Source organism: Electrona antarctica (genome assembly GCF_951216825.1).
Source record: "Electrona antarctica genome assembly, chromosome: 11".
Taxonomy (NCBI): domain Eukaryota; kingdom Metazoa; phylum Chordata; class Actinopteri; order Myctophiformes; family Myctophidae; genus Electrona; species Electrona antarctica.
In genome coordinates, this window is record NC_136792.1 from 35,013,426 (window position 1) to 35,023,820 (window position 10,395).

General features: G+C 41.1%; 2 protein-coding genes across 2 annotated transcripts; both read left to right on the top strand.

Moving 5' to 3' along the window:
* Nucleotides 1-3,144: 3,144 nt before the first annotated feature.
* Nucleotides 3,145-7,357, top strand: LOC306932130 (myosin heavy chain, fast skeletal muscle-like; the record flags this gene model as incomplete). Its single annotated transcript, XM_079513832.1, has 10 exons — nucleotides 3,145-3,160; nucleotides 3,975-4,021; nucleotides 4,342-4,560; nucleotides 4,645-4,788; nucleotides 6,240-6,396; nucleotides 6,493-6,520; nucleotides 6,614-6,725; nucleotides 6,856-6,948; nucleotides 7,024-7,087; nucleotides 7,221-7,357. The coding sequence occupies exons 3-10, from the start codon at nucleotides 4,354-4,356 to the stop codon at nucleotides 7,355-7,357; spliced, it is 942 nt and encodes a 313-aa protein (XP_079369958.1). The 5' UTR covers nucleotides 3,145-3,160; nucleotides 3,975-4,021; nucleotides 4,342-4,353.
* Nucleotides 7,358-8,009: 652 nt separating this feature from the next.
* On the top strand, nucleotides 8,010-9,391 carry LOC306932687 (uncharacterized protein). The gene is made up of 6 exons (XM_079514577.1): nucleotides 8,010-8,159; nucleotides 8,307-8,477; nucleotides 8,561-8,665; nucleotides 8,766-8,861; nucleotides 9,056-9,184; nucleotides 9,289-9,391. The coding sequence occupies exons 2-6, from the start codon at nucleotides 8,313-8,315 to the stop codon at nucleotides 9,307-9,309; spliced, it is 516 nt and encodes a 171-aa protein (XP_079370703.1). The 5' UTR covers nucleotides 8,010-8,159; nucleotides 8,307-8,312; the 3' UTR covers nucleotides 9,310-9,391.
* The last annotated feature ends 1,004 nt before the right edge of the window (nucleotides 9,392-10,395 follow it).

Genomic DNA, 10,395 nt, shown 5'->3' on the forward strand with positions numbered 1-10,395 from the left:
TATGTCAGCCTCCTGGTGGCGCTATAAAGAGTAGATGTGAAAAATTCCAGGCAAAGGTTTTTCCTTGGCCTCTAGGGAGTTGGCTTACAAAGTTATCCACAGATCCGTGCAGTTAGAGGTAAAACACTTTTCGTCCAGTTATAGCGCCACCATGAGGCTGAGTTGAAAATGTTCATGTGGCATTTCTTCCTCGGCCTAGTGGGAATGTGCGTGCACAATTTCATGAAAATCACACAATGTGTTCATGATTTGCAGCATTTTGTTTGAAACTGAGCACTCCTGCGAACTTTGGAAGCCAATCTTAGCCAATCAGGATGGAGTCTGAGAAATCTGAAAGACCCGTTTCGTTGAATGGCTCTAGAGAGACTGTGTACCAATTTGTGTGATGTTTGGACAAAATCTGTAGGTGTACTGTCCAAAAACTTGTTTTGTACAAAGCGGCCCCCTGATGGCGCTATAACAGGCCGTTCTGGAAATTTTGGGGCAGAGGTTCATCGTTGGCATCCAGGGAGTGTGTGTGCAAAATGTGGCATCGACCGGGTTAACGGTCGATACTGTAAGTACAGTAGTAGTAGGCTACCCATTGTTGTGGAGAGACAAGTTGTGGACAAGTTGCAAAGTTGCAATCAGTGTTATTTGTTTTGTCATTTTCAGTTACAGATATCGTCATATGCCGTTGTTGAAATCTCTTGCAATATATTGAATATCACAATATTGCAACATATCAATATTGTGATATTATCATTATCGAGGGCCTAATATCGCCACAGATATTGTATCGTGAGGTACCCATATCATCCCACCCCTAATTAAAATCATTGGAAAATAGCAGATCTACAAGCTCACAAATTGGAAATACTCCAGTAAAAAAACAACTAAGTACAATAATTGATTAAATGTACTTAGTTACTTTAATGTGGTGCACAGACGAGGACGTATTCTGTGTTACTCGGGCAAGTAATTAGCCGATCTGCCCTTTTTGTCACACGGAGACGGCGTTTTGGGGCACTTAAACGGCTAATTTTGAAACTACCTTCCAGAGTGGGAAAGTTTGGAGACGCGACTTTCACGTCTCCGTGTGTATAGCAAATGCCGCCTAATTTGCTGAAACGGTGATGTCATAGTCCCCTCGCCCCCTCCAAACTAACCAGTGTTAATGGTTTATTTCACCATAACCACTTACATATAAGTATCACAGCTATTTTATATTTGCACATAATTTCTATAAATCTCTTCTCCAAAAATAGCCGATCTGGAGCCCGCATGCATGAGCTTGTAGAGGAGCTATTTTTGGAGAACAGAAACAACACCCCCGATCGGGAAAAATGTATACATATTTACGCAAACAGTTGCTGAGATTGAGCAGGCGTGCACAAGAGAGGAGTTACGTGTGTGAGGCGCTGATCACAGATAGAGGGAAAGTGTTATATTTGGCCTATTATTTATGCTATATATTATTGACCGCGTCTGTGTCAGTCTCACAGTCACAGCAGCAGTGCGCACGAGAGAGAGGGGGAGAGAGAGAGGGAGAGAGAGAGAGAGAGAGGGAGAGGGGTGCTGCTGCTGTTAAAAAATAAATAGGCTACTCATCTTTGTGTTCTAGTTTCACCTTATTGCTGAGTGACACACAGGGAAAAGCAAGGGTTTAGAAGCGAAAAAGTCCGTTGTGGAGAAACATATGCACTCTTCACAGAGTGATTAGCTAATGAGTGACAGGTGCTGCCAATTTTGGAACGTGGCTGAGGATGTCTGTTGGAGAGTGTGAGTGAGACAGACTTTTTGGGTGGCCATCTACAGGCCGGCCATGTGTACTACAACTTTCTCTTGAAAACGGAGCAGTTTACCGGTAAAAGCAAAGTTACTATATTTACCCAGGGTAACTGGACTAAGCATCAGATACTTGTTTACAGCCAGGCCCTGCTCATAGAACATTTCATGGTAAAAATCTCGTGTATACATCATACATAATTAACATAACCGCAATGTAGACACAGGAAAGTTTTATAAAGTTCACAAACTTGCGCGGGGAACAGCCCGAGACGTCCTCGTGTAGCAAGGCCCTTACACCAACGCTCAGCACTCGGTTCCACAGATATATTGTTAAAATAGTTATTAAGGTATTTAAATGGTCTTAAAAGACCTTAAATTGTCACTGCAAATACCCTATACACTTGACTGCTGTTGAAGAAGTGGAAAACAATGCTGCACAATAAGCAAATCATCTGGAGACCCCACTAAATCATTCGGGGACCCCCCCTTGCCAAGCCCAAGAGGCCCTTGCCAAGCCCAAGGGGCCCTTGGGCTCCCGGCCCACAGTCTGAGAACCACTGATCTATTCATTAAACCCACTAGATTTGGGTTTAGGCTACACTACAGCATCTGCTTGATACTGCTGTGACCACAAATCTGGACTGTATCAGTGTGAGAGGACATGTTTGCAATTAAACATGGAAAGTGTCTGAATGTATTTATGGTGAAATGTAATGCTGAAATGTGATGAGCACAAGGAATAGAAATGACCTTAGGTGAGACACGTTCTTATGGTCAAGGAAGTTGAGTGGTCAAGTGCCAGTGCTCCTAAAGTGAAGCCAGTGCCATTAAGACAGTGCCAGTCTATCTGAACTGACCCTGACTGCAAAAACCCCCAAAGGGGAACTAAAGCTTACATTTCAACCTGAAATGAAGAGCAGTGGAAGTGTGAAGCATACGATGGAAATACCAGTGGTATAAGACACTAATTACATTTACTCAAGTAATGTACAATTTTGAGGTACTTTTACTTAAGTGGAGTATTTGTATTTCCAATTTTCAATACATTTACGAATTTACCTTCCTTCCTCACTGAATATTAAAATAATATATCATGCTGTGAGTCATGCCAAACCCATGCCAAACCCAGCACCAGAGCATCCCACCACTCTGCCAATTATGCTATTTTTAGATATGGACATAAACCACATTTCCAAGATGCACTATCAAGTATCATGGGAATGGTTTGGCTAAAAGGATGCTCTTGTCTCATGTCAACAAGATCCTCCTTGAACCTTTAAAGGCCATATTCCTACTTTAACTTTCTGCATAGCATGCAATTAACAACTCATATAAGCCTGCTGAGGCGGTTGACATGGCTCCACTGCAGGGGAGTTCAGAGTTTCATTTGGTGAGTGAGACTTCATCCGTCCTTCATAGTCCTATTAATGTGTTAGACATCTAAGCTATGAATAGCTATTAATCTGTCATATAAATCTATTAGACATGTTAGCTATTCATGTTTAACATGACTCCGCACATAGTGCCACGTAGCTACAAACATGACCCAGGCCTTGATGTTAATTGATGTTATATTGTACAGATTGAAATGAGTGTGTATTATTTTATTTATAATGATATGGTTTAGGCCAGATTGTAATTTACTTTTGTTCATTCATTTCTTTTTAAACATTTCAATTATGTTACTATTAGATAAATAATGATTTGCATTGCATTTACTTTTATCTACTAGTTATTATTATTATTTTAAATTGGCAATATTTTTTTTTTCTTTCTTTCTTTTTTACTTGAGTACAGTTTGGCTAGTCTAACTAACCACTTCTGAATGTAACCTTAATTCATACAATGTAAATAAAGTGTAATAGAAAGGGAAACAAATATTGAGCATTGCTCGATATACAAAAAAAGAAAAAAATTTAAAAGAAAAGAAAGAAAGACAACTTGGTGAAATTAGGAATAAGCAACAAACAAATGAAAAGAACTGAATGGGCAAGCATCATTTCATTTCATTGCATGTAATAATATTGAAATTAATCACTCTTTTCAGATGTGGAACTAATGAGAATTAAAAAATAATGTCTCTCATGAAGTGCTGTGTGGCAATAATGAACATTAGGACTCATAGAATAAAATGTAATGATTAGAAATTGTATTAAATCATTCAACTCATGTTAATTTCTACAAAATGATATTTTTTCCACACTTAGGAGTTGCACTGCACTCAAGGTTTCACTACTGGTAGAGGGGAAAGGTGAGTGTTCATATTTTTTCTATTAAACCTACACTAAGATATAACCATAAGAATAGTCCTACAATGATCTGCTAAGATCTCAAGTCAGCAAAGTTATCAACACCATCTATTTGTCTGTTTACAGAAAGCCTATAGAAAGGAATACCAGCACTCACTTTTTATCTATTTCTTTTTGTTTATTAAAGGTTTACCACCAAGTGAGTGCTGGAATTCCTTTTTATAGACTATTCCTATACCAGAACCGTGCACCCGATATTCTTATACTGTAGTGTGAACTACTCAACTGAGTGCTTGCTTCTGCTTTCTTTAAATGTCTACAGAAAGCCGCCACCATGAGTACGGACGAAGAGATGAAGCAGTACGGCAAGGCCGCCATTTATCTCCGTAAGCCAGAGAAGGAGAGAATGGAAGCTCAAAGTGCAAACTTTGATGCCAAAACTGCAGCCTATGTGGCTGATAAGGCCGAGCTGTACCTCAAGTGTAAGATTATAAGCAAGGATGGTGCCAAAGTCACCGTGGAAACGCTGGACAAGAAAGACGTAGGTGTATATAAAATCAAATAGTGGCACAGTACAACTGTAATCACATTACATTCTGATGTTGTGCTTTTATTTTATTATTAGACCAGAACTGTCCCTGAGGCGGATGTGACCCCTATGAACCCTCCCAAGTATGACAAGATTGAGGACATGGCCATGATGACCCACCTCACTGAAGCCACTGTCCTGTATAACCTCAAAGAGCGTTATGCAGCATGGATGATCTATGTAAGCTTTTATACATGCTGAGAGCAGTACACTATTGTACCTGTCGATAGCAAAGAAAGAAAAACAGAGTACAAGTTATATCATCAACTGAAAACCACCTAAAGTTAAATTGATCATGATAATAATAATAATAATGGATTTTATTTATAATGCACTTTACATTCCTCAGAATCTCAAAGTGCTACAGTAGGCATAATATATGAAACAATAGGTAAAAGCAGAAAAAAGAAAAAAAGAAAAGAACATTACATGATTAAAAGCAGGAAACAAAAAAACAACAGTTAATGAACATGAGGTCAGGGAATAAAATCAGTGGGTTTGGGGGAAGGCCTTATTAAAAAGGTAGGTCTTTAGTCCTCTCTTGAAGCAGTCGATTGACTGTGGCACTCTCAAGTGTGGGGGGAGAGCATTCCACAGTTCAGGGGCAGCTGTGCAGAAGGCCCTGTCACCCATGGTGCGCAGGTTGGCCGTGACGGGGTTGAGGCAGTATAGCTGCTGCCACACTATGAAAAGAGCTGCGCACGTTCTCGGCTGCGCGTAGCTTAAAGCTTGAGTTTTTAGACAGCTGGTGGATGGAAATTAAGCTCCACCTCCGCTGAATTCTTGCGCGACGGCCAGATTCCCGGAAACGCTCTCCTCCGCTCAAGTCTTCAGCGGAGGTGGAGCTTCTTTTCCATCCACCAGCTGTCTAAAAACTCAAGCTTTAAGCTGCGCGCAGCTTAAGAAGTGCGCAGCTTAAAACCTTTTTGCGCTCAGGTGTGGAGACGGTGTATCACCGTCTCCACACCTGAGCGCAAAACTTTCTTAAGCTGCGCACTTCTTAAGCTGCGCGCAGCTTAAAGCTTGAGTTTTTAGACAGCTGGTGGATGGAAAAGAAGCTCCACCTCCGCTGAAGACTTGAGCGGAGGAGAGCGTTTCCGGGAATCTGGCCGTCGCGCAAGTATTCGGCGGAGGTGGAGCTTAATTTCCATCCACCAGCTGTCTAAAAACTCAAGCTTTAAGCTACGCGCAGCCGAGAACGTGCGCAGCTCTTTCGACCGTCTGGCAGCACCTTATGTGTTTGATGAGCGGAGGGTGCGGGTCGAGGGTTTCAGGGAGACTAATTCTTTGAGGTAGAGGGGGGCGTTTCCGTGGACGCATTGGTGGGTGAGCAGGGATATTTTGTATTGTGTTCGGAACGCGACGGGGAGCCAGTGAAGTGAGCGGAGGATGGGTGTGATGTGTTCTCGTTTGCGCACTCTCATCAGGATCCTAGCAGCGCTGTTTTGGATGTATTGGAGCCTGAAGGCTCTTGCTAGGGATCCTGATGAGAAGTGCATTACAGTAGTCCAGCCTGGAGGAGACGATGCCACTTGCAAGTCGTGACTAATCCCTGCTCTAGTGATCCGTTGTCCCAGATTTGTGGCATGCTCAGTGCTGTTATATGTTAATGTCTCTCTTCTCCCCTTCAGACCTACTCTGGCTTGTTCTGTGCAACTGTGAACCCCTACAAGTGGCTCCCAGTGTACGACCAGGAGGTTGTAAATGCCTACAGAGGCAAGAAGCGTATTGAGGCTCCACCCCACATCTTCTCTGTCTCTGACAATGCCTTTCAGTTCATGCTGATGGGTACGTACTAGTCAGGACAATGTAAACAAATAACTATAACTATACTGGGTTTGTGCTGTCTATCCATGACAAAAAAATGTGCTTTACATTTTACAGATAAAGAGAACCAGTCTGTCCTGATCACGTAAGTTTCCAGCATCTACTAGGCATTAAAAAAAAGAACATTGTACACAAATTCACTAAGTGCATTTCTCTGAATGTATGCGTTTATAACCAGTGGAGAATCCGGTGCTGGGAAGACTGTGAACACCAAGCGTGTCATCCAGTACTTTGCAACAGCAGCAACTGCTAGTGGAGAGAAATCGGCGGCCGATAGTGGTAAAATTAAGGTACTGTATATGTATATGCTTTTTACTTTAACAAATACATGTTTTGGAACATAAAGAATTTATATGAAATATAGCAATTCAATTTAAAATAATTCAGAACAAATTTTTGGGCGATGTCTAAAACATTCAGGGGTCACTGGAGGATCAGATTATTGCAGCCAATCCCTTGCTGGAGGCCTATGGTAATGCCAAGACTGTGAGGAATGACAACTCATCTCGCTTTGTAAATGTAAAATAAGTAAACCTGCAATAATTCCACAATGTAGACGGATGCAACTAATTGTGCTATATCAAACAGGGTAAATTCATCAGAATCCATTTCAACAATGCGGGTAAATTGGCCAGTGCTGATATTGAGACATGTAAGTATGAAGTTCAGAGATGAGAAATATTTGTTAATTTGAGGATTACATTTTGATTTATGTACAACCCATATAGATTATTATTATTATTATTATTTTTAATAATAATAATTATGTTGTACAACCCATATAGATCTGCTGGAGAAGTCTAGAGTGACCTACCAGCTTCCTCTAGAGAGAGGTTACCATATCTTCTTCCAGATGATGACCAACCACAAACCTGAGATTATTGGTAAATGGAATTATACTGATGATGCAGTGAGAACATAAATTAACTAGAAAAGTCGCAATTTTGAAAAATTGCAAAGTGTGTTTGCCGCAATCGCTTTCATAGGCCCCTCCCACTAATTACAAGTCACCCCTGTGATCATGTGTAAGAGGGGATTTGTGGCGCCTCCTATGGATGAAAATGGAATTGCTTTTGGCTCTGTGTTGATGTCATCACCCACGACATGTGATTCAAATTTGGGGTGGATTGGACCTTCCGTTCGTGATTTGTGGCATTTTTTGTAAATAGGCCCCTCCCACTAACTTCAGATGTCGATTACGGCCGAACAATACGTACTATACGTACCATACGTGGTTTTCATCGGATAGGTCCAGAGTTCATGTGTACCAATTTGTGTGAGATTTGGACAAAATCTGTAGGAGTAGCAAAACATGTGTTTTTGAGAAAATTCTAAATGGCGGAAAATCTATCCTAACGGAAATGGGCGTCTATATGGGGAGATGCGTCATGACCCAAGTAAAGTAAGTAAGAATCCCCTATGCTGACTTCAAGCAGAGGTATCAATTCCTTTTTCCAGCAGCTTTTAGTTCCAAACTTATTAACGGGAGGCATGCAAAATGACCATGAACTTCTGCAAAACAGATACAAAGTACTTGAACAAATTTAACATACAAGTCATGCATACGCATGCATTGCTAAACTGAATCTTCATTTTAGAACACAAGCCTTTTGAACACCAAGAAGAAACTTGAAGCTGACCTGATCCAGGTCCAAGGTGAAGTGGACGACAGTGTTCAAGAAGCAAGGAATGCTGAGGATAAGGCCAAGAAAGCCATCACTGATGTAAGTTAGGATGCCCTACCTTTATCTATTAGATATAGATATCCTCATGTCATGTTTAATATTAAGATACAATTCAATGTCTTATCTATTAAATATCCTCATTTCATGCTTCATATTATACAATACAATACAACAATGACTTTACAGGCTGCTATGATGGCCGAGGAGCTGAAGAAAGAGCAGGATACCAGCTCTCACCTGGAGAGAATGAAGAAGAACCTGGAGGTCACAGTCAAGGACCTGCAGCACCGTCTGGATGAGGCTGAGAACCTGGCTATGAAGGGAGGCAAGAAGCAGCTCCAGAAACTGGAGTCTAGGGTAAGATGTAGTTTACTTCAACACAGCTTAAGGTCAATTAAATAAGAATAAATAATTTAATATTGTATAATTCAACTGTGAAGGTGCGTGAACTGGAGGGAGAGGTTGAAGGTGCACAGAGAGGCGGAGCAGAAGCCATTAAAGGTGTCCGCAAGTACGAGAGGAGAGTGAAGGAGCTGACATACCAGGTACTGTATACCATGTTCACTTAAATAACCATCATGCCACTGATAAAATGAATAGATTGCATGAACATACAACTAATATATGAATTCACTCTCACTTCAGACTGAAGAGGACAAGAAGAATCTTGCCAGGCTTCAGGATCAGGTAGACAAACTGCAGATGAAGGTGAAGGGCTACAAGAGACAGGCTGAGGAAGCGGTAAGACAAATATACATCTTTTTTGTGGTCACCATGGGCAGTGTTGTGACCTAACAACACTAACATGAACATGATGCCACATACAGTAGGCCTGCATTGGCCACAGCCATTACTGAAAATGTCTTGTTTGGACTACAATTGTAAGGTGCACTTTTCAAATATTGAGGCTTTGAACCATCTCTATCATATTGTAGGAGGAAGCAGCCAACACTCACCTGTCCAAGTGCAGAAAGGTTCAGCATGAGCTAGAGGAGGCAGAGGAGCGTGCTGACATCGCTGAATCCCAGGTCAACAAGATGAGAACTAAAAGTCGTGACTCCAAGGTAAATACATGTGCAATATGAAAGTGTATTATGTTGACCGTCTTTAACTAAGATTTAACTACAGATTCATGTTGGAGATCTAATAGCATATTCCTATTTTACAGGGAAAAGAGGCTGCTGAATAAGTTCACCAATTCAACTCAACGTAAATAGATTAAAGTCATAAAATATGACCCATTGTATTCAATAAAGGTGGCAACAAAATCATTTTGATGTTTCTTGTATTCATTACTTCATCAATCACTTTTTATTGTCAGGTTTGTCAGAGTATTCTGGTTCCAACTAACATGTCCACATGGGCCTACTTTTTTAAACCCATTGCAAAGATAAAAGGGATATTTCACTTTCAAAACGTTTTTGGTCATTTTATCATCTACTCAGGCTTATATGAACACCCTAGACAGTTTTTAAGTTACTTGATTCATTTGAGACACACAGGGACTACAAATGCCACGCCCCCAAATGAGACGATAGAACGGTGTATTGCAGGCCAGCCCATAGAAGTCCATTGAAATTCTACTGTAGTTAACCTACTTTTAAAATAATACGAAATGAACTGAAGACTATATTTCCAAATGTATGAAGTGTCTTTGTCAACATATATTGTTGTTTTCAATAGAGGATGTATTTCACATTTCATTTACCACAATGAGTTACCCATAATGTTACCGGAGCAGAGGGGAGACGGAGAACCTGTCGCTTTTAAGGACGTCACTGCCTTTACGAGGCTACGAGCGCCGACTTTGAAGAGTGGAATTCTCAATAATACATCCCGATCCCAACTGACTTTGTTCATTCATTTTTAGATAGCTGAAATGAAGCTCCACCCCACTGGGGCAAGCTTTTCTGGGAATCTGCCGCGTGGGTGGAGCTTCATTTCCATCCACCTGCTGTTTAAATACCCGGAAGAGACCCCGGCAGACAGCTTCCTTTGGCCGTGCATGGAATCCTAGCCGTGTAGTAAGCACACCTAAGATTCCATGCGCGGAAAAAGAAGCTGTCTGCCGGGGACTCTTCCGGGTTTTTAGACAGCTGGTGGATGGAAATGAAGCTCCACCCACGCGGCAGATTGCCGCGTCGGTCAGATTCGTCGGCCAGATTCCCAGATGAAAAAAGTAATAAAAAAATAAAAAAATAAACCGCCCCCACATAATTACCCTTTAACCAGACCTGTAGAGGGCGCTCTAAATAAAATATTGTATTTTATTTTA

Bases quoted from the DNA above. Each gene is read 5' to 3' on its own strand.
- LOC306932687 (XM_079514577.1), top strand. From the start codon at position 8,313: ATGATGGCCGAGGAGCTGAAGAAAGAGCAGGATACCAGCTCTCACCTG. The intron at 8,478-8,560 runs GTAAGATGTAGT...TCAACTGTGAAG, and splicing joins TCCAGAAACTGGAGTCTAGG to GTGCGTGAACTGGAGGGAGA. The intron at 9,185-9,288 runs GTAAATACATGT...CCTATTTTACAG, and splicing joins CTAAAAGTCGTGACTCCAAG to GGAAAAGAGGCTGCTGAATA.